At 44.4% G+C, this 12,472-nt stretch overlaps 1 protein-coding gene across 8 annotated transcripts in view; it reads left to right on the top strand.

Moving 5' to 3' along the window:
- LOC137524482 (ankyrin repeat and fibronectin type-III domain-containing protein 1-like) overlaps positions 1-12,472 on the top strand; it is a 747,681-nt gene that overhangs the window by 720,770 nt on the left and 14,439 nt on the right. For all 8 annotated transcript variants that reach the window (XM_068244405.1, XM_068244403.1, XM_068244402.1 and 5 more), the window contains one exon: positions 9,310-9,523. In XM_068244405.1, the coding sequence (XP_068100506.1) occupies positions 9,310-9,523 (214 nt within the window). The remainder of the gene's footprint in view (positions 1-9,309; positions 9,524-12,472) is intronic.

Below are 12,472 nucleotides of genomic sequence, written 5' to 3'. Positions count from 1 at the left end.
GTTCAAGATGGAAGATGTGCAAGAAGTTTAAGGAAAGGCACCATCAATCTCTGGACCCAGGAAAATTAAGATCAGGAAGCATGCCTGGTTGCAGGGAATTGGAAATTAGCAAACACAGTCTTTGGCTCCAGGTAATTTAACCACTTAACGACCGCCTAATGCCGATGGGCGTCGGCAGGTCGTTAGTGGTTTTGCAACGAGCGGCCTTTCCATGTCAGTTCACGGAGGGTGTCTCCGTGAACTGTCTGCGAGCCTCCGATCGCGGCTCACAGACGAAATGTAAACACGCGGGGAAGCGCAGCAGCTCCGTAAAGCAGATCGGCGATCCCCAGCCTCTGATTGGCAGGGGATCGCCGGCATCTGATAGGCTGAAGCCTATCAGAGGCGGCGCAGGACGGATAGTCGTCCTGCGCCGCCCAGGGGACGGAGGGGAGGGAGGGAAACAGAGGGAGGGCGAAAAAAGCTGCGGAGGGGGGCTTTGATGATGCCCCCCCCCCCGCTAGGCCAAGACAGCCGGCGGCGATCAGACCCCCCCAGCAGTACAGCCACATAGTGGGGGAAAAAAGGGGGGGGGGGGGAAGTCTGGTCGCCCTGGCTGTCTGCTGATCTGTGCTGTGGCAGATCAGCGCAAAATAGGCTGGTCCTTAACCACCCTGGCGTTCTGATTAAATCGCCAGGGTGGCTGCGGGAGGGTTTTTTTTAAATAAAAAAAAAACTATTTCATGCAGCCAACTGAAAGTTGGCTGCATGAAAGCCCACTAGAGGGCGCTCCGGAGGCGATCTTCCGATCGCCTCCGGCGCCCAGAATAAACAAGGAAGGCCGCAATGAGCGGCCTTCCTTGTTTTGCTTATATCGTCGCCATAGCGACGAGCGGAGTGACGTCATCGACGTCAGCCGACGTCCTGACGTCAGCCGCCTCCGATCCAGCCCTTAGCGCTGGCCGGAACTTTTTGTTCCGGCTGCGCAGGGCTCAGGCGGCTAGGGGGGCCCTCTTTCGCCGCTGCTCGCGGCGAATCGCCGCAGAGCGGCGGCGATCAGGCAGCACACGCGGCTGGCAAAGTGCCGGCTGCGTGTGCTGCACTTTATTTGATAAAAATCGGCCCAGCAGGGCCTGAGCGGCAGCCTCCGGCGGTGATGGACGAGCTGAGCTCGTCCAGACCGCTCAGGAGGTTAAGTGGTTAAAGGAATCTGAAGCAAGAAGGATATGGAGGCTGCTGTATTTATTTCCTTTTAAACAATACTAGTTGCCTGGCAGCCCTGCTGATGTATTTGGCTGCAGTAGTGTCTAAATCACACCAGAAACAAGCATGCAGCTAATTTTGTCAGATTTGACAACTGTCTGGAATAAGGCTTACTGCGCCTACTGCACCTGTTCGCCTGTGGAGCGCACCCTAAGTGGACTCCCGGTTCGAAAATTCTCCCCGTGTCTGCATTAATGTTCTCTGTGCACTCAGGTTAAGAGACAAGACAATATACTCTGTACACATGTTGCATACTCTGTACAGCGCTGCAGAATATTTCAGCGCTATATAAATACTAAATAATAATTATACGTGGCTGCAATTCTAAAGTGCTTTGAGTCTGCCAGGAGAAAAGCATGATATAAATATTATGTGCCTTGTCAGTCGCTGGCTGCAGGAGACTGGAAAAAGAGAAGCACACCAATCTCTGGCATACGGGGAGTAGTGAAACATACCAATCTCTGGCTGCAGGGAATTGGAGATCAGGAAACACACCAATCTCTGGCTGCAGGGTATTGGGAGATCGGGAAACACACCAATCTCTGGCTGCAGGGTATTGAGAGATCGGGAAACACACCAATCTCTGGCTGCAGGGAATTGCAGATCGGGAAACACACCAATCTCTGGCTGCAGGGAATTGGACATCAAGTAACACACCAATCTCTGACTGCAGGGATTTGGACATCAAGTAACACACCAATCTCTGGCTGCAGGGAATTGGACATCAAGTAACACACCAATCTCTGGCTGCAGGGAATTGGACATCAAGTACCACAACAATCTCTGGCTGCAGGGAATTGGACATCAAGTAACACACCAATCTCTGGCTGCAGGGAATTGGACATCAAGTAACACACCAGTCTCTGGCTGCAGGGAATTGGAGATCAAGTAACACACCAATCTCTGGATGCAGGGAATTGGACATCAAGTAACACACCAATCTCTGGCTGCAGGGAATTGGAGATCAAGTAACACACCAATCTCTGGATGCAGGGAATTGAATTAGAGAGGAAAGCAACCTGTACATATATACGATGCACAACCATTGAAAATGTATAAACAATAGATCTTTATTATGCCACAAATGAAAACACAGTTAAAAACACTTAAAGGAATACTATTGATACCCAAGTGTTCTAAAATGACAGTGTGCAAATAATGTCTAAGTAGCTGTGTAAACATTTTCCTACTTTTCATGTTAAATATCAGAGGCAAAAGCTGTAATTTATTGAGGGTAGGATTTAGCTATATTGGGACAAATCAATTGCAGAAGCGGTGTCTGCTTCAATGCACAGCCAGAGTTGCATATCAGACTACAGAAAGCGAATATCAAACATATCAAACCCTGAAAGCAAAAACAGTATGAAAAGCTGTGACAATTAGTTACATTTCCTCTGCTCTCTTCAGACATGTCAGTCAGAAACACAGGACACAGGAGCTGCTGCTGTTGGGAGCTCTCTTCTCTGTCACACACAGAGCTACACATAGTTAACTAATCAAGTGTGAGGGGAATTTCCCCTCTCCTCATGGCTCAGTCAGCTGTCAGTTTTGGCGTCAGTAAAGTTTGAAGGTATTTTGCTAACAGTAAACAAAGAAGTTGCTACTAAAATGTATACACCAGTACTTAGCAGCACTTCCCAAACAATTCCTGTGTCAATTGAAAAAAATATGTGAATCGATCGTATTCCTTTAAAAACCCATCAAGGGAAACAAAGTCAGACACCTAATAATGTCAAAGATTAAATAACACGCCTCACCTCACATATAATAAATACCTGCGCTGCGCCACATAACCTGGGGTTCAAATGAGCCCCAGATACATGATAAAGATTCAAGTCTAGTATACTAGTGGCTAGTGCCAATAAGTGCCAGTGCACATGAACAATAAAAGTGACACCAACATAAAGTGCTAGAGTGTAAAGGTATATGCTCATGACAAAATCAGCAAGTGACAAATGACATGGGTATGGATGATATAGCAAGCATAACAAAGGAAAAGATGAGGAGGGCCACAGTGGGCTGTAATACTACAACGGGTCAGCGTTGCAGTGAGGAGCAGCAATATATCCAGGTGGAGTGGCTCCACGCGTGGTACGCTCTATGCGACCACGTCGTCAGGAGCTGGGGATTGTGGGTAGTTTCCCCGTCTTTATACTGTGGTGGGGTGAATCTGATTGGCCGGGACGCGGAAATTATTGCGTACAGGGGTGTATGTAATCATGCGCTTCCTGTGGGTGGAACGCAGGAAGTTCACGCTGGACAGCAGAGGAAGTGCGTCATCACCAGCGTGAGAAATCGCGCCGAGGCGCACATAAACGAAGTCCTAGAGTGTGGGCGGAAGTGCGTGCATAAACGTCCACTGCACTGTGGGCGGAAGCACACACATACCATGTAACCCATCCCTGGCCAGCGTATGGTGGCCCGGACAATCAAAAAGGATTTTTCAGTGGCAAATAAATTATTAAAAATACCAATCATAATATAGACTGTAACATCACATCGGGATACGTTAATTACATAAGTATAAGCCACCCAGAAGGGCAATGGCAGGTTATCTTCAAAGAGAGACATCAGGCATATACAGGTCCTTCTCAAAAAATAAGCATATTGTGATAAAGTTCATTATTTTCTGTAATGTACTGATAAACATTAGACTTTCATATATTTTAGATTCATTACACACAACTGAAGTAGTTCAAGCCTTTTATTGTTTTAATATTGATGATTTTGGCATACAGCTCATGAAAACCCAAATTTCCTATCTAAAAAAATTTGCATATTTCATCCGACCAATAAAAGAAAAGTGTTTTTAAAACAAAAAAAGTCAACCTTCAAATAATTATGTTCAGTTATGCACTCAATACTTGGTCGGGAATCCTTTTGCAGAAATGACTGCTTAAATGCGGCGTGACATGGAGGCAATCAGCCTGTGGCACTGCTCAGGTGTTATGGAGGCCCAGGATGCTTCGATAGCGGCCTTGAGCTCATCCAGAGTGTTGAGTCTTGCGTCTCTCAACTTTCTCTTCACAATATCCCACAGATTCTCTATGGGGTTCAGGTCAGGAGAGTTGGCAGGCCAATTGAGCACAGTAATACCATGGTCAGTAAACAATTTACCAGTGGTTTTGGCACTGTGAGCAGGTGCCAGGTCGTGCTAAAAAATGAAATCTTCATCTCCATAAAGCATTTCAGCAGATGGAAGCATGAAGTGCTCCAAAATCTCCTGATAGCTAGCTGCATTGACCCTGCCCTTGATAAAACACAGTGGTCCAACACCAGCAGCTGACATGGCCCCCCAGACCATCACTGACTGTGGGTAATTGACACTGGATTTCAGGCATTTTGGCATTTTCCTCTCCCCAGTCTTCCTCCAGACTCTGGTACCTTGATTTCCGAATGACATGCAAAAGTTGCTTTCATCCTTCTCTGTAGCCCAGGTCAGGCGCTTCTGCCGCTGTTTCTGGTTCAAAAGTGGCTTGACCTGGGGAATGCGGCACCTGTAGCCCATTTCCTGCACACGCCTGTACACGGTGGCTCTGGATGTTTCTACTCCAGACTCAGTCCGCTGCTTCCGCAGGTCTCCCAAGGTCTGGAATCGGTCCTTCTCCACAATCTTCCTCAGGGTCCGGTCACCTCTTCTCGTTGTGCAGCGTTTTCTGCCACACTTATTCCTTCCCACAGACTTCCCACTGAGGTGCCTTGATACAGCACTATGGGAACAGCCTATTCGTTCAGAAATTTCTTTCTGTGTCTTACCCTCTTGCTTGAGGGGGTCAGTGATGGCCTTCTGGACAGCAGTCAGATCGGCAGTCTTACCCATGATTGCGGTTTTGAGTAATGAACCAGGCTGGGAGTTTTTAAAAGCCTCAGGAATCTTTTGCAGGTGTTTAGAGTTAATTAGTTGGTTGGTGGTCTGACCTACGTACAGTTTAGGGCAGTTACAGGTTACTAAATATATAACTCCTTTAGTTTTGCAATTATTGTACTGATGGGGCTTAAAATTGTTAGTATTCGTGCTATTGGAAACTGAAAAGGTGGGCCACATATACTGACAAATCGAGCAGTCACCACATGGGTCTTTGAGTCTAGAGCCCCTACCCAGAGGTACAGTACATCTCTAGTATATGCTCTTACATACCGTGTCACATACATTTCTGGCTCTCCTACAACTCATGGACGGATACTTTTCAACACAGACGTCAAATGACTGTCTAATAAAAGTTTTGGCCAGTGTTTGTTCAGTAGTTGTCTAAGCTCCGACCATTGGTTATTAACGTTAGAGATAAACCGAACGGTCTGATCAGATCCAATTGTTTTAGTGTGTAGCAGTTCGGTTCTATCTGAATTTTTTGCCCTCTGGTATGCTCGAGCAATTACCTTTCTGGGGTAGCCACGTTCACAAAGACGTATAGTCAGATCTTGTGATTGTTGTTGGAAATCTTTGAAATCGGTACAATTTCGTCTCAACCGTAGGAATTGGCCAATGGGGAGATTGTCTTTCTGATTCTGTTTGTGACAACTTTGATAATGTAGTAAACTGTTGCTGTTGGTTTTCAAAAGAGATTTAAGTGGATGCGATTATTGTTGCCCATGGTGAGTTGAGGATCGAGAAAGTCAACCTGTGAATCTGAGATAGTAGATGTTAGATGAATGTTCAAAGAGTTGTTATCAAGGACATCAATAAACTCCCGGCACAATTCCCTCGGGCCATCCCAAAAGAATATAATGTAATCGATAAATCGATGCCACCCTATAATATGGGGTTGGTAATCTTCCAATTCACTCCCACAAACCACCTTCCTCTCCCACCAACCTAGGAAAAGCCCAGCATATGAGGGAATTGTAGATCAGGGAAACACACCAAGCTCTGGCTGCACGGAATTGGAGATTGGGAAACGCACCAATCCCTGGCTGCAGGGAAGTGGAGATCGGAAAACACACCAATCCCTGGCTGCAGGGAATTGGAGATCGGGAAACACACCAATCTCTGGCTACACGGAATTGGAGATTGGGGAAACACACCAATCTTTGGCTGCAGGGAATTGGAGATCGGGAAACACACCAATCTTTGGCTGCAGGGAATTGGAGATCGGGAAACACATCAATCTCTGGCTGCAGGGAATTGGAGATCGGGGAAACACACCAAGCTCTGGCTACACGGAATTGGAGATCGGGAAACACACCAATCTCTGGCTGCAGGGAATTGGAAATCGGGAAACACACCAATCCCTGGCTGCAGGGAATTGGAGATTGAGAAACACACCAATCTCTGGCTACACGGAATTGGAGATTGGGGAAACACACCAATCTCTGGCTGCAGGGAATTGGAGATCGGGAAACACACCAATCTCTGGCTGCAGGGAATTGGAGAATGGGGAAACACACCAATCTCTGGCTGCACGGAATTGGAGATCGGGAAACACACCAAGAGCTGGCTGCAGGGAATTGAAGATCGGGAAACACACCAATCTCTGGCTGCACAGAATTGGGGATCAGGAAACACACCAATCTCTGGCTGCAGGGAATTGGAGATCGGGAAACACACCAATCTCTGGCTGCAGGGAATTGGAGATCAAGTAACACACCAATCTCTGGCTGCAGGGAATTGGAGATCGGGAAACACACCAATCTCTGGCTGCACAGAATTGGGGATCAGGAAACACGCCAATCTCTGGCTGCAGGGAATTGGAGATCGGGAAACACACCAATCTCTGGCTGCAGGGAATTGGAGATCAAGTAACACACCAATCTCTGGCTGCAGGGAATTGGAGATCGGGAAACACACCAATCTCTGGCTGCACGGAATTGGAGATCAAGTAACATACCAATCTCTGGCTGCAGTAATAGAGACTGAAAAGCACACCAGCTTCTGGCTGCACAAAGTTGAAGACTGATGGGCACTAAATGATAAAAGTACAGGAAATAAAATAGTTTGAAATAGTTTAAAGCCACTACTGTCATTTTTCAGTCATGAACATGAATGCTGATAAACAGTCACCATTTTGCTTTGTGTGGCTGTGTGTTCTCTGGCTGGATGAAAGGGAAAATAAAATCATATACCCAAGATGTGGTGAGTGGTCTTCAAACTGATAATCTTTTGTAAGTAAACATACTGTACGGTGAAGCTATTTAGATAATTATAGAACTACCAAATAATGGACATGAGGTCATTTCATAAGAACAAAATTTCCTCTAGTTTTGGGAGAAAACAGCCATTTTTCTGCGGCATAAACACAGGTATGAATTAAGCCAAATAGCAGCCTACATTATTGACAGGCATCCATAAACTTTAATAATAGGGAAGGGAATGGCGCGCTGTCTGCCCAATAAATAAAATATCTCATTCACACTTGGCTTTGAAATGCAATAGCAAAAAAATGTAAATCCTTTATAAATAAGTCACATGCAGAAAGCTTGTGAAGCAAAGATTGTAGAAGTAATTTGATAAAAAGGCTTGTGGGCCTCGCCTACGCATACCATAATATTTGTTAGTTCTGGGTAAATCTATAACGTTTCAGTATCTGTAAGTTTGTAGGACATTTGCCTGCCCACAGGTGCCATTAATCCTACCACTGTGATTTTGTGAGCCACATGAGATAAACAGTTCAGATTACTAGATTCTTTTGTGTTTTTCTTAATGATTGTTAGTTAGAAAAAACCAAGGGTGTTTTGCCATTGCTGTCTAGCAGCACTGATGCGGCCCCTCTGGTAAGTAATAGCAATCAGTTCCCCTTGAGTAAGGCAAGTTTGCTGGCACTCAGAGGGTATGCAGGAGGGGATTTTAATAAAAGCTTTGATAGCTATGTAAGTGTATGGCTGCACCAGCCAACAGGATCAAGGCTGGGAGACCTTTTTACCACTAATACAAACTTCACGTTGCCAAGTCCCACAGAGGAAGCCAGGGAGATACTCTGTGTGTGAAGGAGCGTTGTACGGATTCTGCCTGGAGCAGACGTCTCTGTGCCATTTATTTATCATGGCAATGTGTCCTCTGGCTAATGGGGCTATTGGTTGGGAGGCAATTGCAGGAGTCGTCTGGTCTGACCAGGCCGTGCTCCTGTGGAGTTGAGCCTGCAATTTTAATTCTTCTGCTTTTTTTTTATTTGACATCTTGGGTTACAGAAAATCATTTTTTTCCCCTTTAGGGTTGGAAACGGAAACGTTTAGCATTTGTTTTGTTTTGCAAAATACTAAAATATAGTATTTTCAGCAAAGCTTCAATTAATCTTTGGATGGATATAGTGTTTCGGTCTTATGTCTTAGCATACTACTAAGTTTGTGTGTTCTTGTTTTTAAAATAGTAAAATACCACAGAATTTGCTGGCAGTACATAAATTAATAAAATCTAAGTACAGTGATGACTCCACTCAGTGGGCTGTATCTTTGCATCCATATCATGGTCATACTCTACTGGCTCTGACAATATGTTTTTGGGCTATTGCATGGAATCAGATTAGGGACCATGCAGAGTGTATACAACCTGAAGAATTGAACCCAAAACTCTGGTGTAGCAAGACTCTGGCATCTCGGGGAGGGGAGGAGTATGACATCCTCTTGTCCAATTACAGGTAAATGCTATGTCTGAAGGTACCCAGTTAACAGAGCCACAGAGCAAAGGCCACAAACAGACATGAAATAATCAGACTACTATCATTTGTACAGTCAGTTCCAGTATGAATGTTATTGATGGCCTGGGAAACTACAGATGTAGTGGTGCTGAGATCCATCTACTGGTGAACAAAGGAATCATATAAATGTTCTGACACAAGATACCACCCACAGGTGGAATAGAACAGTTGCAGGGTTAGAATTCAGTAGAAAGAGGTAGAGAAAGATATCACAGAGACATTTCAGGAAACTGCAACATTTCCAACAGGTAGTAAGATACGGAAAGCACAATCTACCATAACAGTTTAAGATTACTAACCATTCATGATTAGAACATAATGCTCTATGATCTTCTGAGTTCCTTGACGGTTATTGCAAAGAAAAAGCAAAAAGACCTTACTTGAAATGGTAAGAATGGTTGACTATTTTTCTGTTAATTTTGTCTGCTTTCTCATACAGCAAATGGAAGAAATCTGGAAAGAAGTAAGATGGCTGATGGATGCTCTTCAGCATGCCAGGTACAAGCAGCCGTCATGTACTGTGCCACTCACCTGGTTTCTCAGTGTAAGTGGGGACATTCTTCTGAAGGAAAAACCTCAGTCCAATTCATCTCATTTAGACTACTTTCCATCTCCAACTCCGTCACCTGAAACCAAAAGGAAGCTTAATCCTGGTGAGTGAGCTGATCTACACCATGTTCTTAGAAGGCTGTTCATGCTCTTTAATAGAAAACTGCTCTCTCTTCTTCTTGAAGGGGCATTGCCACTGGTTACCTTGACATTTTCCCCCTTCCTAAATAATTGTAAACACTGCAAATAGTCCTGTTTATTTTTGATATATGTAAGGATGGCCAAGATAGTTTTATATACAGTAGAAAAAGGACAACTACTCAAACTGTATCTCCGATCATGGATTTATACAAGCCACATCATAGTAACAAGGCATACATATTTCAGACTCAACTGTTTTTACAAACACACGCACGCGTGCTTGTGTGTGTGTTTGTATGTACCATATATATATATATATATATATATATATATATATATATATATATATATATATATATATATATCCCAAAACTCCTCCCACCCTTGATATGAGACATATCATAAAACAGTACACCACTATACATAAAACGAAGGATTGAAAACCGAAAAGTCAGTTCCTGATAGTACAATGCTGTAAAACAAAAATCAGGTCATATAATGTAGAACATTCTAATCAAGTGTTGAAAAGTAGATAAAAGTACCAACAAGCATTGAGACTGACAGGCCTTTGAGTCTCCAGATCAAAAATCCAGCTGAAGTTTTGCTACAAATTATCTTCCAACCCCAATATCACCCCCCTCCCCTTTTTTTCACAGCCCCATAGAAAGAAGAAAGGCCTGTCAGTTCCCTTCATGCATGCAAAATGGTTACATTTGAGGTATTGGCACAGTCTCAGGGGGGCAAGTGTTACAACCCACATACTGAACATATAACAGAAAGTATTGCATTTGATAACATAGATAACATTACTAGTTCCAAAATTAATCAATTGATAGGAAACACCTTTACAATTGGACACAACCTGTGTGCACGTTGTGTAAATATGACAGTGTTTGCAGGTGGGGACCCCACAACAATATGAGACTTTATCATGTAACCAAATTGTTTGGAACACACAATTAGCCAAGCTTTATGTATAAAATGATTAAAAAAATCAAAATAGATGCCTATAATTCCTTTAAAAAAAAAAGTAGATCAATTAGTTGATGCAAAGGTATGCAGTTTGGATATGGACTGACCAAATACTGCTTCATTTGATTGGTCTATTTATTTATTATTTTTATTTATTTATCGCATATTACATAGCTGGTCATTAGTTAAAGGAACACTATCGATTAACATTTTTTTCTATTGAGATAGGAATGATTTGGGAAGTGCTGGTGTACATATTTCACTGCTTACATCGTTGTTTACGGGTATCAAAATACTTTCACACAAAACTGACGGCCAAGCTGAGCAGGGTGATTGGCCAGTAAATCATGAGGGGAGGGGGAATCCCTCACACTACATCTGTGTTAACCCTCCTGGAGGTAAGCAGTTTCTGAGGCTGTGTCCGCAGGAGGGATTTTTTTAATTAAAGTAGTTTTGTCCTTTGTAGCTAGCACTAGGCTAGCTACCATTGTCCCTCAAGTCCCCCAGCACCCTTCTGATCCCCCGATCACTGACGCTATACGCTACCTAGCTGCGATCACACGAGAGCCACAGCCTCACCAATGAGCTCCAGTCGTCGCTATGGCGACGATCGGACATGACGTCTGATGTCATGCGCAATTCCGATCCTCCCCATAGCGAAGCCTGGAGCTGATTGGAGAGGCAGCGCCATCGGGGAGGGATACTATAATGGCGACGATTGAGGCGATCAATAAAGAGTGGAGGGACTTGGGGGACAGTGGTAGCTAGCGAAGTGCTAGCTACAAAGGCTAAATTCACTTTTATTCAAAAAATCCCTCCCGGGGCAGAGAAATCCTCTGCGGCGTCTACCCCGAGTGTAGCTCGGGGTTACCGCCAAGAGGGTTAACCCTTTGTGTGACTGTAGCTGCCTTTCTCTCTGACTAAGCTGTCTGCAGGAGAGCAGAGGAAATGTATCTTTTTTGTAATGGTGTGAAATCTGACACCAAAGCTTCATATAACTCTGTAGTTTCACCCCATGCAAAGAACAGCATTTGCAGTTTAAAATTGAAGCACCCTTTCGCCAATGAATTGTTCCAATACTGCTACAACCTATACACAATGAATTTGCCTCTAACATTTAAAATGAAAAGTAGGAAAATGTTTACACAGCTACTTAGACATTATTTTTACATTGGCATTTTAGAACACTTGAGTATTGATAGTGTTCCTTTAAGGATACAGACAATACTTAGGGGTGACATTCATCAATAAGACAATACAGGAATATGAAAACCAGATCACGCAGCACAGTAAGAGTACAAGGTAATGCTTAGTCAATCACTGGATGGGAGCATGGAGATTAGGCAAGTAGAGCTCATTGAAGAGTTCACTAAGATCCATAGGATGGGTGTACGGTAATGAAGGTGTGTGAAACAGGTAGGACACATGAGGAGGAGGAGCCTTCCTGAAGGCTTACAATCTATATTGACAGGAAGGGACATGAAAGATAGGGGACCAGAGTTTAACTGTGGGGTTAGAGCACTAGTTAGGAGGAAGGGGGGAGTAAGCCAGAGTGAAAAGGAGAGTTTTGAGGGCCTTCTTGAAGATGTTGAAGGAGGGGGAAACCCTACTTGGGGGAGGTATGGAGTTCCATAGTGTTGGAGCTGCTCTTGAGATGTCCTGGAGGTGTGCATGGGATTGGGTGATGGGGGGGGGGGGGGGTCAGTCAGGCAAAGTTTATTGGAGGTGCGGAGTGAGTGGCTAGGTGTGTACCTCTGGGTAAGATTGGAAATGTAGGTTGGGCAGGTTTTGTTTACAGATTTGTAGGCCAGACACAGTATCTTGAATCTGATTCTGAACTGGATAGGAAGCCAGTGGAGAGATTCACAGAGGGGAGCCGCCGTGGTGGAGCGATGGAAGGAGTGAATAAATCTGGCTGCCGCATTCATGACGGACTGCAG

This window comes from Hyperolius riggenbachi, chromosome 7 (assembly GCF_040937935.1).
Source record: "Hyperolius riggenbachi isolate aHypRig1 chromosome 7, aHypRig1.pri, whole genome shotgun sequence".
Classification (NCBI taxonomy): domain Eukaryota; kingdom Metazoa; phylum Chordata; class Amphibia; order Anura; family Hyperoliidae; genus Hyperolius; species Hyperolius riggenbachi.
This window is presented reverse-complemented; position numbering and strand designations above follow the sequence as displayed.